Source organism: Ochlerotatus camptorhynchus, unplaced genomic scaffold (genome assembly GCF_037179485.1).
Source record: "Ochlerotatus camptorhynchus isolate MF236.1 unplaced genomic scaffold, CSIRO-AGI_Acam_v1.1 ptg000131l, whole genome shotgun sequence".
Taxonomy (NCBI): Eukaryota; Metazoa; Arthropoda; class Insecta; order Diptera; family Culicidae; genus Ochlerotatus; species Ochlerotatus camptorhynchus.
The window spans coordinates 461246-481839 of record NW_027040621.1 but is presented as its reverse complement, the minus strand read 5'-3'; the positions used below and the strand labels follow the sequence as shown (position 1 = coordinate 481839).

The 20594-nt window shown below is 38.1% G+C and overlaps 1 protein-coding gene across 1 annotated transcript; it reads left to right on the top strand.

The window, feature by feature from the left end:
* The first annotated feature begins 18479 nt into the window (after positions 1 to 18479).
* Positions 18480 to 19613, top strand: LOC135700277 (uncharacterized protein K02A2.6-like). Its single transcript, XM_065220748.1, has 2 exons — positions 18480 to 19200; positions 19243 to 19613. The coding sequence occupies exons 1-2, from the start codon at positions 18480 to 18482 to the stop codon at positions 19611 to 19613; spliced, it is 1092 nt and encodes a 363-aa protein (XP_065076820.1).
* Positions 19614 to 20594: the final 981 nt, after the last annotated feature.

Genomic DNA, 20594 nt, shown 5'->3' with positions numbered 1-20594 from the left:
ACTTCCACAGTTATTAATTGAGCGCTTCCGATGCCTGTACCATTTTTGCACTAGCATAATTGTGTGGCAAGTACAATCATACGCTATGCCCAGGGCAGTCGAGAAATTTTCCAAACCGAAAAATTCCTAGACCGGACCGGGAATCGCACCCAGCCACCTCGAGCATGGTCTTGCTTTGTAGCTGCGCCTTTACCGACTGAGCTAAGGGAGGCCACCGTCAATGTGTCAATGAGATTTGTCATTGCTTGAAAATAGGGTCCAGATTCTGGAATCCAGAGTATGCAAAAACTGTGCTAAAGAAGAGCAGTTATTCGACTATTTGTTCCTTGTTGGGTCATTTGACTTTTCGTCCCTCTCTGGGCCATTCGACCTTTTGTCTATTTGACCTTTTGTCTATTTGACCTTTTGTTCATTTGACCTTTTGTTCATTTGACCTTTTATCCTACTGCGTTATCTTACCGCTGGTGACTAGCATATCCAAAAAATAAATCAGTTCTAAAATTAAATCGAATTACACGAAATTTTCCATAGATTTGTCTATGTATCCAGCATTGAATGCTAAGAGCAATCGTAACGGTGGGCTGCTAGGCCCTGTTTATTATCGCATTACCATACTTTCGCACCGTACCGGTCGCTCCCAAACGCGGTACCAAAATAAGAGCGAGGCTTTCGGGAAGCACCAGGTGCTCAAATTTATCTACGCGATAGGCGCACGAGGGAGGGTTGCTATTTGACGAAATGTCAAATGCTCGGTGCCGTTGGTTTGTTGTTGTTCTCGATTTTTCCGGAGTGATTTGAGATTTGGGTGTAATTGCTTCTGTAAACAAACACGTCAATTACTGATTTCTGTTGAATAAAAGCTCAATCTCACAAACAAACCATACCAAATGATAGAGGAATCATGCCTTTACCCCATAGTGTTATAACTTTTCGAGATTGAGCTTTAATTCGCGAGAAATCGGTGATTGACGTGTTTGTTTACAAATGAAATTACGCCCAAATCTTAGAAATCGCACCTAGAAAAAAATCATGTAAATTTAAATATAGCTCAATCAAACGTACTTTTCGTCGAGCAACGAACTTTTCAGTCTTGAAGCACTTAAAATTACATGACATGTTTGTTTACGTCTCATCTTTTATGTCAAAGATTGATTCCATCACGTGTAAAGTTAGTTATTTCTAAGTGTGTAGTCTTAAACACTTTTAACTAGGGAACAACGAATAGAATATTATAGAATCACATAGGTGAAGACTAACTAACTCATTTTTTCGTTGTTTCAAGATCATCCTCGGTCCAGGCACCTACCACTATCAACAAGGCATAAAAAGTAACAGGGACTAAGATGTGATTACTGAAAAATCCTGTTCCCCTAGTTTGAAGTAGTCAAGACCAGGAATCGGTGGTAGATCTTACATCCCGTAACGTACCACGAAAAGGTGATCTACCCACGTTACGGGGCTAGTGAAGGTAAAGATAAAGTTTAGTTACATTTATGTTAGAGCTAAGCTAAAGCTAACATAAAGTTAAATGATAGTTTAGTTGATGTTTAAATGAACCGGATCCCAACAGCAATTCTGAAACCGGTTCCCAATAGGGCATCTGAAGGTGGATCCCGACAGGGAATCCGAAGTTGGATCTCGACAGAGAATCTGAAGCTGCATCCCAACATGGAATCCGAAGATGGATCCCGACGGCCAGATCTCTAAAAATTAGTTTAAAGTTATGTTAAAGTTAAGTTAAAGTTAAATTAAAGTTAAGTTAAAGTTAAGTTAAAGTTAAGTTAAAGTTAAGTTAAAGTTAAGTTAAAGTTAAGTTAAAGTTAAGTTAAAGTTAAGTTAAAGTTAAGTTAAAGTTAAGTTAAAGTTAAGTTAAAGTTAAGTTAAAGTTAAGTTAAAGTTAAGTTAAAGTTAAGTTAAAGTTAAGTTAAAGTTAAGTTAAAGTTAAGTTAAAGTTAAGTTAAAGTTAAGTTAAAGTTAAGTTAAAGTTAAGTTAAAGTTAAGTTAAAGTTAAATTAAAGTTAAGTTAAAGTTAAGTTAAAGTTAAGTTAAAGTTAAGTTAAAGTTAAGTTAAAGTTAAGTTAAAGTTAAGTTAAAGTTAAGTTAAAGTTAAGTTAAAGTTAAGTTAAAGTTAAGTTAAAGTTAAGTTAAAGTTAAGTTAAAGTTAAGTTAAAGTTAAGTTAAAGTTAAGTTAAAGTTAAGTTAAAGTTAAGTTAAAGTTAAGTTAAAGTTAAGTTAAAGTTAAGTTAAAGTTAAGTTAAAGTTAAGTTAAAGTTAAGTTAAAGTTAAGTTAAAGTTAAGTTAAAGTTAAGTTAAAGTTAAGTTAAAGTTAAGTTAAAGTTAAGTTAAAGTTAAGTTAAAGTTAAGTTAAAGTTAAGTTAAAGTTAAGTTAAAGTTAAGTTAAAGTTAAGTTAAAGTTAAGTTAAAGTTAAGTTAAAGTTAAGTTAAAGTTAAGTTAAAGTTAAGTTAAAGTTAAGTTTAAGTTAAAGTTATAGTTATGTCGAAGTTACTTCCAGAGAACTTAGGGAAACCTCTTGGAGGTTCATTGGATTATTTAAAAGTTTTTGGATATTCTTGGAACTCCTTGAAACTTGAAAATTCTTGGAAGTTCTTGTTAAGTTAAAATTAAATCACAATTAAGCTAATTTTAGTATAGTCAAAGTTGTGTTTAGTATCAGCAAAGTTAATTTGTTAGAGATAAAATCAAGTTAAGTTAAAATTGAGTCAACGTTTAGTTAAAGTTAAGAGAAGGTTTAGTTCAAGTTAGGTTAAAGTTTAGTTGAAGTTATGAAAAGGATATTTTGAAGTTAAGATAAAGCTATGTTAAAATTATGTTAAAGCGAAAAAAAATTGAGTTTATGTTAAGTTAAGTTAAGTTAAGTTAAGTTAATTTGTTTAAGTTATGTTAAAGTTAATTACACTAGTGATGAACCAGCCGACAGCTGAAAGTCTCTTTAATAAAGTAAGATAAGATAAGATAAAGCCTCCCTTAGCTCAGTCGGTAAAGGCGCAACTACAAAGCAAGACCATGCTGGAGGTTCGATTCCCGGTCCGGTCGAGGGAAATTTTCTCGACTTCCCTGGGCATAGAGTATCGTTGTGCTTGCCACACAATATACAAATTCATGCATTGGTATTGGCATCGAAAGCTCTCAATTAATAACTGTGGAAGTGCATCTAGAACACTAAGTTGAGAGTACGCAATAAGCTAATATGCGATATGCAATAAGCTTGAAATGCGAAGAAGAAGAAGAAGCTAAGATAAGTAAACTTAATAAGTAAAAGTTTAGCAACATTAAGTAATAGTTTAGCAACATTAAGTAAGAGTTTAGTTGAAGATAAACTCAAGTGAAGTAAAACATAAGTCTAATTTAATTTATTTTTTAGTAAAGGTTTAGTTAAAATTAAGTTAAAGTTAAGTTAAAGATAAATTAAATATTTGTTGAAGTTATGATAAAGTGATGTAAAACCAAACATTAAATTTAGTTTAAGTTATGATAAATTTATTTCCAAGTGACTTCAGAGAAATTTCAGTTCCTGGAACTTCTAGAAAGTTGTTGAAAGCTTTTGGAATTTATTGAATGTTTTTGGAACATCTGAGAGTGACAAATAAATGATTGACACTTCACTTGAAAGTTTTTGATATGTTCAGATTAAGTCAAAGTTAAGTTAAAGTTATGCTAAAGTTAAGTTGAAGTGAAATCAAAGTTAAGTTTATATGTTAAAGTTTAGTTAAAGCTAAGTTGATGATTGGCTAAAAACAATATTCATCAATTGCGTCTGCGGGAGTTCCGTAAGCCAACTGGCGAATTGCTGCTGCGTAATTCTGAAGAGTATTTAGACCAAGATTCCCATTTTCATCCGCTTGTTGGACGAAGTACACATGGGCAGCTTAAACTTATCAACGATGCGCATCTCGACTCATACGGAACCGTATTCGAAATTGGTCGTTTTTGTACGTCGGATTATCCGACAAAGAATCCGACACCAGACGTTTAGCTTCTTCCTACTTTTCGTTTCTGCTACGCTAGCCTGCGTCTGGAATAACATCCTGCTGAGGGGCGACCCGGCGTAGTGGTTAACATTCATACCTCTCACGCCAAAGTCACGAGTTTAAATCTCAGCCCCGGACAAGTCACGAATGACCCAAGAGTGTTAAAGTGACTATAATAAAAAAAAAGAAAAAAAAGAAGAAAACATCCTACTTACCAAGTCCAGATTGTCGTCACTGAACTAAAAAACGCAGCGAAAGGTTCGAATAATAGTTGTCCATTTTGATTTGTTCAACTCGATGTTCAGATGGCTTCGGTGTCAAAATTTTCTTTTCCGATACGGAATGGAACAACTTGTTTTGTACCCACGATAGTAACGACCGGTGTGAAAAAGAGTGGCTAAGTTAAAATGAGAGCGCAGTGCGTAGTTAAAATAGACGCTCATATTCCAACGACCGTTACGGTTGCTCTAATAGCTCTGAATATTCTAGGGTGCGGTTTTGTGTGATTACGTAGGTATTACTTTTGAAAGTTATTTAAAATGTAATGACTGTTGTTCAATATCCGGGAAAAGATGCATCAAAACAGGGTAGTATCTTCGGTAGAGTTGCATTCTACATGCATTAGTAAAAAAATTAAAAACTACTGCTTTTGATGAGAATAAAAAATAGTTAAATGTAAAAATATGGGTTTTTAGACTTTAAATTAAATTAATAAATATCTTGAAAGCTAAGGCAGCTACAATTTTAACGTCCTGGTAACTGGTTAATATATTTGACTAATAAACAACTTTGTACAAGGCACCAAACCTCCAGAATGAATAATTAAATGGTAACATTTTGAAAAGCAGTTTAGTACATATTAAGTACAATTATTTTTCTACCAAAAGAACAAAAACGAAACTTTGCCGAAGACACAATACCACTAAAACGACACGACAAGATATTTTCTTTATATAAAAATTATAAGCATTTATAATACACTAGCTGAGTGTGCCTGGTCTTGCTCGGGATTCAATATTAACTTGAGTTTATGCGCCGATTTAAAAAAAAGCATGCTATATTGTACGTAGCCCCCCCCCCCCCTATTATATAAGGGGCTACCCCCTATGATTATCTCCTTATACCCCCACACTCGCCCCCACATGCCTAATTTGGTTCCATTTGCTTGATTAGTTCTCGAGTTATGCAGAAATTTCTGTTTCATTTGTATGGGAGCCCCCCCCCCCCCTTACAGAAGGGGGAGGGGTCTCGAACCATCATAAGAACCTTCCATGGCCCCAAAAACCCCTGTATACAAATTTTCACGCCAATCGGTTCAGTAGTTTCCGAGTCTATAAGGGTCAGACAGACAGACAGACAGAAATTCATTTTTACATATATAGATAAGAAGATGTTCTGCATTGGTGTAGCTAGAAAATTTATTTGGAGGGGGCCTAGGGGGGGGGGGCACAAATTTGATTATATTTATTTCATAACAACGATTGGGACCTCGATTTCATAACAACGATTGGGACCTGATTTTGAACAAGCAATGATCGTTTGTTCATGCTTTTTGTAATGAAATCACATAGCGTCCGGAATTGATAAATTTAAGCATCTCAAACTTAAGAAAATTCTCAGAGTTAGGTTATTCCATGAATTTTGTAACTAGCTTTTTTTCGATTTTGAAAATTTAATCATCAGTTGAATCTCAGACATAGGAACCAAAATTAACCAAAATGATTTTCTAAAATGCTGGCTCTGAAACATGGTAAAGTGCTCGCAGAACAAATTTCATACATAGGACTTAGGAAAATGTGCAATTTTTAACATTCTGAATGTTAAAATAAAAATATTTTTGAGATCCCAAACCCATATGTGTTCAAGATGTTGAAACTAAAAAATAGATACATAGCATAAGCATAAATTCTTCGAATACAAATGTTAATAAATGTTAACGAAATTAGATCAATTGTCATAGTTGTAAATCCTGTAACTTATGCAGCGTTTCCTGAACATCTATAAAACTCTCTTAAGATTTACAAACTTTTCCATACTTCTACGAAGTTTTCTGAATTTATTCCAACTCTCTACGAAGATCTCTGAACATCTTTGCACTTCTGAAAAGGCACATATCATCTACAAATATTGTTGAACATCTGGAAAGTTCCTTGAGATTTAACGAAGTCTCTAAAACCTCCAAGAAGTTCATGGAGCTTTTTTGAAGTAAGATCTGTGACAAACTCCAAAGAAGCTCGATAAACTGAAGTGAAGATGCCTTAAGTTCATAGCAGTTTATTGAACTATTTTCAGATCTTCTACAAAATTCCTTACTTGAAGTTTTACGCAGCTCCTCAAAATGCTACGAAATTTACAAAACATTGTTTATATAAAATTTTACGCAGCTCCTCAAAATGCTACGAAATTTGCAAAACATCTACAAAATTTGCTGCACTTTTACGTTTCTCGTTGATTTTCCGCGAAGTTCCATGATTGAAATTTCTTGAATTTCAGAACTTTTCCAAGTTCTTTGTTACTAAGATTTTTTTCTGAAGGAGTATGAAGTTCCCAGAATTTCTAAAATTTGAATGATGTTCAGTGAACTTCTAAGAAGACCTTGAAGTTTTAGGAAGGTCCCAGAAGTTGGAGAAAATACCCCGGGCTCATGGCCAATTTGTAGAGGCTGACGACGGCTTATTATGCCAGCGATTAAATATCGATTTAATATAACTTCTCAAAACTGCTTCTTTTAGTCCAGAACATAAGAAAAGTAGTCAACTAAAAGGACTTTAAAAAATCTTTGTTTGTGGCCCAATCCGCAGCAAATTCACCGTCAAATTGTGGTGTAGCGTTAAATAGTAACATCGAACTTAAGCTTGACAACATATCGGCGAGTCAAAAAAAAAAAAGCACCGAAAATTCTGGGGGAGGGGCCCAGAAAATTCTGAAGGGGGCCTGGCCTCCTTGGCACCTCCATTAACTACGCCAATGATATTCTGTCATCACATTTAATTGATCGAGCATTATTCTGAAGACTTTCAACTGATCGAAAATTCATACGAAGTCCTCTGATCGTATCAGGCTGCTCTGGGATTGTGTTGAAGATTTTCAACGAAAGTTTACTATTTATAACTTCTATTCGAATCATAGTAGAATACCTTGCTGAGTCATAAGAACTACAAGATCAAATGTCTGGGATGATTTGGAGAATCAAAGATATGTTGTTAACACAGTTTCATATCTCACATGATGTTATGAGAATCCACGAAGGGTTCAAGAAAAGGGTCTAGACATTGAACCAGATTTCGAAGAGCCTGAACAACATCACAATCTTAGCTCCAGGAAAATTTGGAGGATCATAGATATTTTGATAACAGAAATATATGTTATGGAGCTCCATGAAGCGAAAAGAATTAAAGATTCATTTGGTACGTCATGCAAAACATCGATGGTAGAACTTCAAGATATTAACTCCAGAATTATTTGAAGTATTAGAAAAATTAGGTCTGCACAACTATGTGCTCCACAGAATTTTATGGAGTTTCATAAAACTTGAGGGGTTTGAGAATTCGATCGAGACATCGTACAATATTTTGTTGACCATGTAGGGTGATTTGGAGAAAACTCTTTGATTGTATGCGAATTCATAATTCCTCGATGTTTAGGAGATATTGGTTATCCAAGGTGTTCACAAAAATCCCATTCCATATTTTATCTGCAAAGTAGACGTTTAGTAAAGCAGTTCCCAACAAACATTGAAAGTTGAATAAGAGCTTATTCAGGCAACAATTTGCTTCTTCAGCTAAAAAGTGGCTTATTAAGCTTTTATTCAGCTCAAATTGTTTGATGGGTATTGCTGAAGACATCATAAGATTATCTCTGAAAGGAGATTTTTATGAAAACTGATTTCTAAATCGGTTGATGAATAATATTTTATTTAAAGAACCATTCGGCCAATCGCCCTGAAACACACGTAGCCCCTTACCTGCGACCAATGAGACATGACAAATGAAGAAAACAAATGGTCTTCATCAGTCGTGAAAACAGTCAAACGTGTGAATGAGAATACGCTTTTCCAACAGCCAAAAAGTTGTTTGTCGCAGCTGCTGCTAAACTGTCGAACTGAGTGAATCTACCGGCATTGGCAACACCGGCCCAGACCGAAACCGAGAGTTTTCTAGTCTAGTTTGGTGCTAAACCGGTACCGTAGCTAAGATGCTGGAGTGGGTGGTTCCTCAGGCGGCAGACAGAAGGCACCCGAATCGTTAATTAGTGACGTGATTCGCAGCCAGTGAGAACGCGCCACCGACCGCCATTCTTCTGCTATTGTGAGTTGTGAGATCTCCGGTGGCGGCGGCGGCGGCAAATGGAAAATAATTGACGTGACTTGAATTTTGAATGTGCGCTCTGTGAGGGGATGAAGGAGTGATAATTTTTGGGCGCACGGGTGGCGGGAAGGAGTGTTTCCTTGGAAGGGGTAATTAATTTGTTTATTATTATTCATAAATTTCGGAGCGAACGAGTTGCGTATTGTCAGAGTTAAATTTCCGATTTTTCTTCCCGCCTGGTGGTGGCGGTTGCTAAATAGTTGGGGGTTGAATGTCGGAAAGTTTATTGCTTTGATGATTATTGTTATTGTGGAGCATATTTCATCCGAAAAATTGTACTGATTCGGATGAAACCTTGCGAGTCTGGGCTTCGGTGACTGGGGGAATGTTTTGATACTCTTTCGGTCGGTAGGTGATAATAGTGCGGCAGATGTATATAATTTGTCTTGGAGTTCCTCGAGAATGAAACACTTCTAAATCGGAAACCGTACAAGTCGGGTTCTGCCTTCGCCAACAAAAGAAGGCCAATTTTCCGCACCCCGGTAATTGACAAGTAGAACACCACCAAAACCGTTGTCTTCCGATTGCCACAGGCAACCGGCCCGGACAAGCAGCTGAAGCGGGATCGCCTCGAGGGGAGAATGAGTTAATTGGTTTTATCAAAACACGTTTATCTCTTGGGCAAGTATCTTTTCCAGTAATTGAATTTCCATTCCCAAGTACCTACCTACCTACCTACAAACACCAGCGGAAGCAGCAATCATCCCTGAAGGCAGCAAAAACAGTAGCAAAATGCCATTCGAGTCAACAAACGAGGGGGATGATTACGTAAAACGATTTTCGCGCTCGTGTCTGGAGGAACGATGAAGACACACAGACCAGAAAAGTGATGATAGCGACGATGTTATTTCGAGGGCGATGAAGTTGAGGGTGATTCCTCTTTCCGTCCCGGGGACTGACTGACAATATGTTGCGGAGGAGACACGGTTTGAGTTTGAGGTGATAATTTGTATGAATGAAAGTGATGGGTTTGTTTGCCACGGTCCTCTGGTCCTCGCTCTCGGGTGTTAGGTGTTTGATGTCATTGTTGATGAACGACAGATAATTGCTGGTAATTGAATGGCTTCGTGGCGGCGCGTGACTTGGGGGTGATGTCACGGACTTGTTGAACGGTTGTCAGAGTGATGAAAACAATTCTGGGAAAGCGAATGTAGATTATTAGGTTAGATTAAAGGCGATGTGGCTCTGTAGAAGGAATGAACGGCAATCGAAGTTAATCGACAACTTCCATCGGATGAAATATATCGCCGTGGCACGAATAGGCCTATCGAGCGTTGTTGTTGCTCCTTATCGAAAATTTGTCCCATCTATCTATATTGACGTTCCATTAGCCTGACGATGGATTTAATTACAACCGCACCGAGCGACCATCGACCAGTAGACATCGGAATAAATTTCCCATCTGAATTCCGGTGCTCGCAGCCTTTTCCCTTTATTATCATAATTTTGCAACAAACAAACCTCAAGTTTGAGGTAGAAATTCTACCACGTCGGCATTTCGTCTTCTGTTTTTTTTTCCAAAAAATTGCTGGATAATGGAACGTGCACTGATAACATCTGCTACATAGGAGAGTTGCAATTGAACTCGCTGGAGTAGACGACGGTAAGTGAAATTCATCATTAGCTCAGAGTAACTGAAGGTAGTCACACTCCCGTACCCACCCTACATGGAACGTTGGTTCCTGGCAGTATATTCACATTCATCGCTAGAATAGAGAATGAAATTATAATTATTCTTCTAATTAGTGACAAAGTATTACCGGTGTACCGATGTATAATAAATTATCATACAAAGTGGTGAGGTTTCCCCGCGCACTCGAGGTGAATGTGAACGGGAAATTAGTACCGGAAGTTGAGACGCTTTTCTAGTGCGAACCGTGCTCAGTGTGCTGTGTTCTTGATTTGGAAATTTGAGAAAATATTCATAAGCATCGCGCTTACAAAAGAGCAGTTCCAAGCCAAATAGCAAAAAAAAAATTAACTCGACCTTCTCCTACTTTGCATGAAACTTTGCATGGTAATTGTTCGTTATGCGCTATCATTCACATTTGTGCTTAACTTCGGCCATTTTGAATCTTGCATTTGTTTTTCAAAATGGCTTGTTGGACATTTTTGAATAAAGTTTTGGGAAAAATTAAAAGTTTTTATAGAAAAAATGTACACGGCAAATTTGTACAAGAAATTTTGACTAAAAAAATAGTAATAGGAACTTAAATATCTCAAAATGTTCTTGTTCAATATATTTGGATTTTTTTTAAGCAAAGGCTTATGTATGTATAGTTTTAATATGTTAAACATTTTAGACACTTAACATTAAACACCGACAATAACTTTTGGAAAAATGTTTGAGCTTTTTTTTGTGTTATATTTTGCATGTAACAAATGCAAGAAAACTTTGCCTATTTCATGAGCTTTTAAAACGAAATTCAAAATCTGGATTTACTTTTTGGGTTTTTACTCAAAATACAATCTCTCTATAACGAGATGTGCAAGGGACCATCGAGTTATAGAATTATCAACTTATAGAATAAATACAAATTATAATTTTATGAATAACACCGAAATACTGCATTTACTGGAATATTTTTGGCATTAAGAGTTGATTGGAAATACTTTCTAACATAAAGCTTTAGTGTGATAATTTATTATCTAGAGAATGAGGTTTTTTTTTAAGGTGTTTCACACCAATCTAAGTGACTTTTTATTTTTCCGGTATTGATGAAATTTCATATAGGCCACGACATTTTTAAAGATTAGGGTTTGGTTATTTGGGATGAAATCATAATTTAATATTTCACTGATTTTTTCTTCTATTAATCATGAGCAGTTCTTTCATGTTTTACTATTTTCGTGATTTTTGGCACCATGAATAAAATATGCAATTAATTATTTTGCCTTCTGCTGATCATTCTTTTCTTATACCAATCAATTTGACTAACTGATAGTTAACGTTTCTAAAAAAATCGGGGCATTTGGCTACATAAAATTCCTTAAGGTTCCGAGTTTTCCTGTTTTTTTTTTTTCAATTCATTGAATAATATGTTATGTTTGGTGAAACAATAACTTGTTTGCCGTAAACGTTTTTAAGACATGTCAATTAGTTTTAAGAGAACAGTATATCAATCAAAACCATTAAAAGTTTTAGCTTAAAATTTACTTAATTTTAGCAAGTCTAAGATAAAAAAAAACACATTTAATATCTTATACCTAGTTCCAAATTGCAAGTCCAAGTTCAAAATCTTTAAAATTTTTAAAACTCCAGAGTTAAAAGAAAGGTTATTTTAAATTCTCAATCTTAAAAACATACCGAAGTTTGGCATTACGAATACTTCTGTTAGTGTTCCCTCTCCTTGGCTAGTTTTCGCACCTTGCTGTTGATGGGCGGGCTTAATTTCATGCTTTTTAGTGGAGTGTTGGAGACGGTAGGTTTATGGACAGCGTTGCTGGCTCATGCCGCGATAGAATGGCACCATGGGCAGGCAATGGGGATTACTAAGCTTCCCCTTTCTGATGAATCACTGCATGAGAGAACCAATGATCTTGTCTAGCAGTGATAGTATCACACTTGTTACTCCTTTGATTGAGAGCCGCGTCGTAGTACTTATTTTTTTACGCAGATAGATTTATTTGGGTTTGCAAGGGAATTATACTATTGAAATATTTCAGAAAGTGCCCAACAGTGCTCCTTCTACTTGCGTGACAAGCTTTCATTGTTGTTTTAATTGAGGTATTACTCAGGGAACAATGTTAAACACCATTTTTGTACATGGTATTGTAACTAATCTTATATGTGCTTCAATTTGATTTGGGATAAGTGTTTGAACTATGGCTCGGGATTTCCACTGTGGCGTGCTTCTATTGTGACATACCCATACGTATTTTTGTGGTGCGACATAGTGGAAGCGTGAGAGCGTAGTTGGAACATTTACCCTATACAATATGCAATTTAAAATTAGCTTGGAAACTAACTTCTAAGTGAAGTTAGACATATCATATAATTAATATATGTCAAAGCCAGAAGTACTTGAAACACGTTAAATTTTAGTTTAAAAGCATGGGTTATGATTGTGTAGGTAGATTAGTGATTTCAGTTATTTATTAAATTAGACTAAATAATCATCAAATGAAATCCAATTCAGAAAGTCAATTAACATAAGAGATAGGACGTGGTGAGTCCGCTTACGGAGGCAACTGGCCTTTAGAGTTGTATAATAAATATTCCTATTTAGTATATTTGTTAATTACAGGCAATGTCAATAGCGAAAGTTATATCTTCAATCAGACGCTTACGCATAAGTGAAGTTTTAAGAAAGATGTGTTAAATATGTTGATAGGTTTAAAATAAGAATAAGGATTGTTGGGCTTGAGTTTTCGGTAAGGTATGATGTGTCAACTAAACGTCAATACAGCAGGCCGTGCTTAAACTGACGTGTGAATTTTTGCTGCGTTTGTTTTCTGCTGATTATTTAACAACTTTTAATTAAGTTTTGATTCGGCTGGTTTGGAGCTAGCACTGCGTCTCCTGGACTGTTCATTGTTCCCCTCGTGAAATCAAATCGAACCAGAATTCAAACGAAAAACTGAACTGATGCAGGACAAGGTAGAAATTATACGACTTCAGAAGAGAACAATCAACATGTTCGATCTGAAAAAGTCAAGTTTCGCAAATAAGCTGTTATTGGAAGATAAGAACACCTTGGAAATGATATTAACGAAGTTAAAGTCGTTTCATTGACTGTTACTTGGTGCGCTAAATTACTGGGGCATAGGATTTTTTTTTTTAATACTTTATTATAGAGATTTTTAGCCATAGGCTCATCTCTTAATGGGGCATAGGAAAATTAGTTCGTCATTATTAGGCACACGAAGTACGATAAGTTGTCGTCATCAAAAGGTAAGTTCGTTGGTACACGTAAATTCATTGAAATCATTCGTTTTTGAGTACATATAATACATAAATAAACTTTTCTAAAGGTTTTCTGGTGAGAAAACATGATCTTAAAGCACCCAAATAAAATAATAAAAAATTATCTTATCAATGAAATAGAGGAATAATAGGAATAATTAAAATTTGGATGCAGAGGAGTTGACAAAATTGGAACATTACTGTAAATCATATATTTTAAAAGATTATATTATATACTGGGGGGCAGCCTAAGGGAATCAAAGGATTTGTTGGCTGAACGAGGGTTCGTGGATTTGCCAGTCCCTTGTCACGTGATTATAGATGGCCATCTGGTTGTTTTGTCTTCCAAAGGCCTTCAATGAAGCTGATTCACCCAGCTGCAACAAACCATCAGGCAGAACTTTACAACCGGTAAAGTATCTGCAGACATTGGTAATCCTTGCACTGATGGTGGGTTCCATTAACATCACATCACATCACGAATACTTCTGTTAGTGTTGGAAATTGGAATTTTTTTCTATGTCCAGAATAGCTACCTGAGTCTTGAAGATTTTTAATTTATTTAATTTTTTCCAATCCTGGATCTTGATTTTTTATGAATATCTCGATAAAAAAAAAACTACATCGGAATCATCCTGATACAATTGGAAATATTTACAGGATTTCTTCAGTATTTTCTTATAATTAGCTCGATAATACACTTGAAAATCTTCTGCAGAACACCCTTTGAATTCAATTAGCTATGATCTTCAAATTATTTACTACTTACTCCCCGCAGAACTTACTCCGGAAATTTCACATAGAGTTCTCCAAAACATTCACTTTGAATTCTCCAGAAACTCATATGGAATTTGTCTATACATTCCGTTTTAGTTCTGCTCAGGACTCCCATAAAAGAAAATTTCTTCAAAGATTTTGTTAAAAATAAGTTCCATAAATTCCATATTTCAGAACCTGGAAAAGAATTCAAGCCTCTGAATTTTTTTTATGTTACTGAAGATAACTTCGTTCAGTATCTATAAAGTTAGATGAGTGAAAGAAAATAACGAGGAAAGTTAAATGCTTGCATAATAAAATATATTATACTCTCTAAAACAAACATTTTAGCAAGAGAATTTGAAAATTTTCCGAGTAATGATGAAATTCCCAGAGAATTCCTCAGAGGCACACAATCCATTATTAATCGGCTCCCAACTTCGTCGAAGTAGTTAATGGCTTCATCAATGATTCAATGCAACGATGTCAGCTCTACGAAAGTCCAGGCTTTGTACATCAACGATGTCTTCATAGAGAACAGGAGCTAATCAATTAATGAATGATTCCAAGGCTACATAATCGGCGTCTAAATGTATCAGAGGCGACACTGCACTCTAGTGCGGCGGCTACGTTCGGAAGTAGGCATGTACGACTGAAGAATGTCAATGGTTGGATGATCATTCGCGGAAATATTCCAAACAAGCCCAGACTGGTTGAAGTCGCCAAATATCAGAGCTAGGTCGTTGTGATGTAGATCGGGACAAAACAGCACCTATGGAACTGGAATGGTTCTGAACGCAGCTCAAATTAGATTTACGATCAGGAGGAAGGTACATAACGCCGATGCTTATAATGTTGTGTGACGTCGTAATCTACACCCATAACTGCTCAAGAGAAGTACTGACCGGAGCAGGATCGAGGCAACTTGGCCGCTTGGAAACCGCAATCAAGACGCCACCACCACGTGATTTGGCATTGTTCATCCGGATACGATCATTGCGAAAAACTGAGAACATCCTGCCAAATAATTGTGCTGAGTGAATTCGATCATCTAGCCAGGTCTCGGTAAGAACTATTGCATCGTAGTTGGACTCAACAGCAGTCAAGAATAAGTCGTCGATCTTAGTTCGCTGGCCACGAACATTTTGATAATACACCACAAGTCGATCGGATAGCATAGGTTGGCAATCGGAAAGGCGAGGTTTAGTCGGTGGTGAAGAAGACGATCAGGCAAGGAATTGGTTCCAATAAACGCATACTTGCCTGGAATCGTAGCTTGGAAGACCTCTTCACCGTTCTCAACCATAGGGCCAGAACGACTACGGTGGCAGGACTCAGTAAACACGACTGCGTTGAGAGGCTTAGGGGCTTCCATAGGGTGGCGGGCAATGCGTTCTGGGCTGACAGTTTCAGAAACGTGGCAGCTACGATTCAGTGCAGTATATTCATAATCGGTGTTATAAAGTAAACCGTCATCGGTGGACTGCAGACCGTGTTGTTCAGGATTGGAATAAGCAGCATTGGAAATGCCAGACGTGCTGCACATTTGTACTTGCCTGTTGAAGCAAGCTGGAAGACCCCTGATCCACATCTAGTCACAGGTCCGGGATGACTGTGATGAGCGCTGGCAGGAATCAGTGGGACCAGGAGCCTCCAAAATGCAGTCCACAGTGCGTCCCGGGTGTGAAGTTTGGTGACTCATGCCGTACAGTGGTTGTTTAATGCCGTTGGCAACGGAAATGCTACTCAACTGGAGGAAGTCGGTGAAGGATTCGGTATCTAGAGGCGTAACACTGGAACTTGAAAACTGATCAGCCTGTTGCTAATGGAAGCAGACTTGCCTGAACATGATGGTTGGGGGACCTCACCGCCATACTCGACCGCAGGGCCAGAACGACTATGATGACTGGAAACAGGTCCCTCATAGTGCGACAGGAATTGATATTCTGGTTAACATGAAATGGGAATAAAATCGACTTCATCAAGTTATGCTGCAGCTTCGATTGTGCAACGCTGCATGCAACTCGGAATTACCAGATGCCATCCATTCTGGTGACGGGAGTGAAATAATGCGAAGGACACGGAACAGGAGAGATTGTAATGGTCGGCGTGTTCAGACGAGGCAACCACATGTTTTTTTTGAACTTGTGTCCTCGTATTCGCGGAACACAACCTCCTCTGGCCAAGCATCCGAACTCAAAGTTTTGTAACCATTCCGACCTTGTACGAAATTAAGCTCAAACGATTGGTATCGGCTCCCTTTTTCACACTGTGACAAAAGTAAAAAAATAAAAAAAAAAAAAAAACTAATCAAATATAATTACAACAAAAGGTATATGTATATGTGTGTCTTATGATTCAAAATGGTAGTAAGTATTCTCATACAAAGTTTTACTCTTGTCATACTCATGTATCAGTTTTATATGTATGCAATACTTGGGGGGTTCCAACACTGAGTTATCAATTTCAAATCAAAGTGAACAAAAAATTAAAAGGTACAACACAAATTCAATTAATTCTACTAAGTTCACAAACAAGCTGTTAAAATTCAATTATTTGAGGCCACTGATCATTTCAAATTTATGTACATTACATTTTGTTACTAATGAAGACTTGTGCAGATTGCTTCATGTGGGCTAAATATGACGGACCTTTAAAGGAACTTTCAAGTTGCTAAGAAGTTCCGCAGGGAAGTTTTAAGATACATTAAAGTTGCTGTTGTGTATGTAAAATAATTTACGATCGAACTATATTCATTCTGGCAACACTGCCGTTCAGTTATCAAGTGTAAAAACTAAAAGATAGTATCGCCTTTTCGTCGGTAATCGTTTTATTCATTTTAGTCGGTTCGACTATTAAACCAGACAATAAAAGTTTTTAAAAAGTATTCGTGGTTGTCTTCTCTGCTTCCGAGATCCCAAAATACGTAACATTTTGGTGTCAGAAGTGGGATTTAGAGGCAATTTTTCCAGTCGATAGTAAGACGCGTACGTTTCGGTCCCGCGAAAAGCAAAATGGCTACTGCAGAGCTAATGGAATCTCTCACGCGGATGTTAGCCGATGCCCTGAAATCCTCCTCCCCGGATGATCATCGACGAACACCCGATTCCTAAAATCGAATCCATCTTCCATCAAATGAGAGGAGCAAGTCTGTTCTGTCACGTCTGTTCTGACGTCTGTTCTGACGTGACGGATGCTTACACCCACCTCCCAATCGACGCAGAGTTTCGACAGGTCCTCACACTCAACACACCGACATATGGGTTGGTTCGTCCGACAAGAGCGGTCTACGGTGCAGCCAACATCCCTGCGATCTGGCAACGTCGTATGGAAGCAGTGTTTCAAGGTTCGTCCAATGTCATTAATTTTTATGACAATGTTATAGTATTTGCGGATTGTTTCGAAAACCTGCTGATTGCCCTCACAGCAGTTTTCGAAAGAATGAAGCATCACGGTTTACGCCTAAATCGTTCAAAATGTGTTTTCACCACCCCGGTTCTCGAATCCCTGGGCCACAAAATTGACGCTAACGGGTTGCACAAATCGGACCAACACATCAAAGGCATTCGTAATGCAGCACGTCCGTCAAATCCGGATGAGCTACAGCTGTTTTTGGGAAAAGCCACATACTACAACGCTTTCATTCCCAATCTCTCCACTCGAGCTCGCTGTCTGCGCGACATGTTGCAAGGGGAACCTTTTGTGTGGAAACATGAGCGGGTCACAGCATACGAAGACATCAAATCAGCCCTCATTTCACCGCAGGTGCTGACTTGGGAGCTGTTCTTTCACACCGACTGGGAAATGGACTGGAACGCCCGATAGCATACGCTAGCTGTTCCATGTCTCCCACGGAACAACGTTACCCGCAGATTGATAAGGAGGCTCTCGCCATCGTATGGGCAGTCAAGAAGTTTTTCTACTACCTATACGCTCGAAGATTCACGCTGATCACCGATAATAAGCCATTGAGTCAAATTCTGCACCCGACGAAATCGCTTCCAATCCTGTGTATCAGCAGAATGGCCAATTATGCTGATTATTTGGCACACTTTAATTACGATGTCGTGTACAAATCAACGAAAGAGAACGTCAATGCAGACTACTGCTCTCGAATTCAACGACAACCAGCTACCAACAAAGTAAACAAACTATCTTTCTGTGAGGGAAGAGATATTGGTGACGACGAGTTCGATCTGTTTGCCCTTCACCAAATCGCACAACTACCAATTCGCGCTGAACACATCGCTCGTGAAACGCGCAAAGATCCTAGCCTTGGTAAGATTGTTCAACTGTTGGAAGCAGGCACCGATCTGTCACGATCTGGCTACAAAGCACCGGAGGCAAAATACTCACTTGCTTCAAATTGTTTGCTATTTGAGCATCGAGTAGTAGTACCGTCCGTTCTCCGTACGTCAGTGTTAAACGATCTTCACGTAGCACACATTGGTATTGTGAAAATGAAAGGACTTGCACGTTCGTTTGTTTACTGGCCAAGAATCGATGCTGACATCGAAAGAACGGTGAAATCTTGCTGTGAGTGTGCTCGTCAAGCGCACGCTCCACCCAAATTCAGCGAACATCACTGGCAGTATCCCAAAGGCCCCTGCGAGAGGATACACATTGATTATGCAGGTCCAGTGGCAGGTTCAATGCTGCTGATTGTAGTCGATGCGTACAGTACATGGTTGGAGGTCAAGGTCACCGCCTCTACAACAACAGCAGCAACGATTGGTATTGTGGACGAGCTATTTTCCCGTTATGGAGCGCTAGTCACTGTTGTTTCAGACAACGATCCGCAATTTACGGCCGCGGAATTCAAGGAGTTTCTGCAGAAAAGTGGGGTCAAGTACCACAAGTTGTCGGCCCCCTACCACCCCGCAACGAATGGTCAGGCCGAACGTTACGTTCAGACGACGAAGGATGCACTGAAGGCAATGGGAACCACAGCGTCGACGTTGCATTCAAACCTGAACGTTTTCTTACAGAAGTATCGTTTAGCTCCACATGCAACCACCGGAGAATCACCGTCCAAATTGTTCCTTGGGCGAAACCTCAGAACGCGTTTAGATCTCCTCAAGCCTGAAGATGTTCACCTGAGAGTCACGACAAAGCAGCAAACCAATTTTGACCGAACTTTTCGTGAATTCAGCTCGGGTCAACCTATCTATTTTCTTTCCGGTAATTTCCGTATGGACAAGTGAATTCCTGGTGTAATTGCAGATCGACTAGGAGATCTCCACTACGAAATCGACTACGCTGGAAAACGGTTCAAGCGTCACATCGATCAAATTCGTTCGAGGCTCGGTGCAAACGGTCATCTCATGGTTGAAGCACCCGAAGCAGAAAAGTCAAGCCAGCAGATTGTGCCACGACGTGTAACTGTTCAGTTCTCCGATAATGGTGTTACAGTTCCGAGAGCACCATCAACTCCGCTAAATCCAAGGAATCTTCGAGGTGCTCCTGCCGTACCAGGGACTCCAGAGTTTCATACGCCATCTGGTAGCCCAGTTCATCAAGATGCAAATTCTTCTCCCTTCATGGTGCGTCTTTCGACAAGAGAACGCCGCCCTCCCCGCAAATACTCACCGTAGACGTTTCAGTTCCAAAGGAGGGAAGAAATGTTGTGTATGTAAAATAATTTACGATCGAACTATATTCATTCTGGCAACACTGCCATTCAGTTATCAAATGTAAAAACTAAAAGATAGTATCGCCTTTTCGTCGGTAATCGTTTTATTCATTTTAGTCGGTTCGACTATTAAACCAGACAATAAAAGTTTTTAAAAAGTATTCGTGGTTGTCTTCTCTACTTCCGAGATCCCAAAATACGTAACAGTTGCTAAGACGTTCCGCTGGGAACTTGTTTGGAACTTTGTTGTTGCCATGTTTTCAGCCTTGCCGGAAGTTCCTAAAAAGTGCTTAGGGATGCTTTTTAGAACTTTTTTTGAACTTGAAGAACTTGAAGTTGCTAAGAGTTCGCATCGGAACTTTTTGGAGCCCGAAGTTCCTCGTGTGCTTTCTATAGCTTCTAAAGTAGCCAGAAAGTTGTGTTGGAACTTTATTTGCTCTTTATGAAACTTGAAAGTGTGTTTTATCACTGAATGCGAAACTTTTTGTTGCTTGGGAAGAAAATTCTGTCAGAACTTTATGGAACTTTATGGAACTTGGAAGTTGGTTTTATCATTGAATGTGGAACTTTTGGTTACTTGGGATGTGCTAACCTTTCAGTATCTTCTAACTTTCTCGTAATTACTCAGATATGCTAGCAAAATTTTATATTATTTTTCAATTATTATGCATCTCTCCCCGGGTTTAAACAAAGATGGTTGGAGTTTGACCATGTTTTAAACTGCAACAATTCTACAACGGATTTTAGTGGCTGACAGTTGGAGATTCTCGAATGTGTGTGTGAGTGATTTGATATGGTTTATCGTAGCATACATTTGTAGTGTGATTTGAATAATTCCAATTTTTTTTTTATTTAGTTCCATCCTGGATCGGGTATCAAGATAGGGTCTGATTGTTTTCTAACAAAAGTCAGTTTCATCGATTGTTGATGTAGCCTGATTGGT

Excerpts from the sequence above, each read along its gene's own strand:
- LOC135700277 (XM_065220748.1), top strand. The coding sequence starts at position 18,480 with ATGAAAGGACTTGCACGTTCGTTTGTTTACTGGCCAAGAATCGATGCT. Across the intron at positions 19,201-19,242 it reads ACCTATCTATTTTCTTTCCG|ATCGACTAGGAGATCTCCAC; the intron begins GTAATTTCCGTA and ends GTGTAATTGCAG.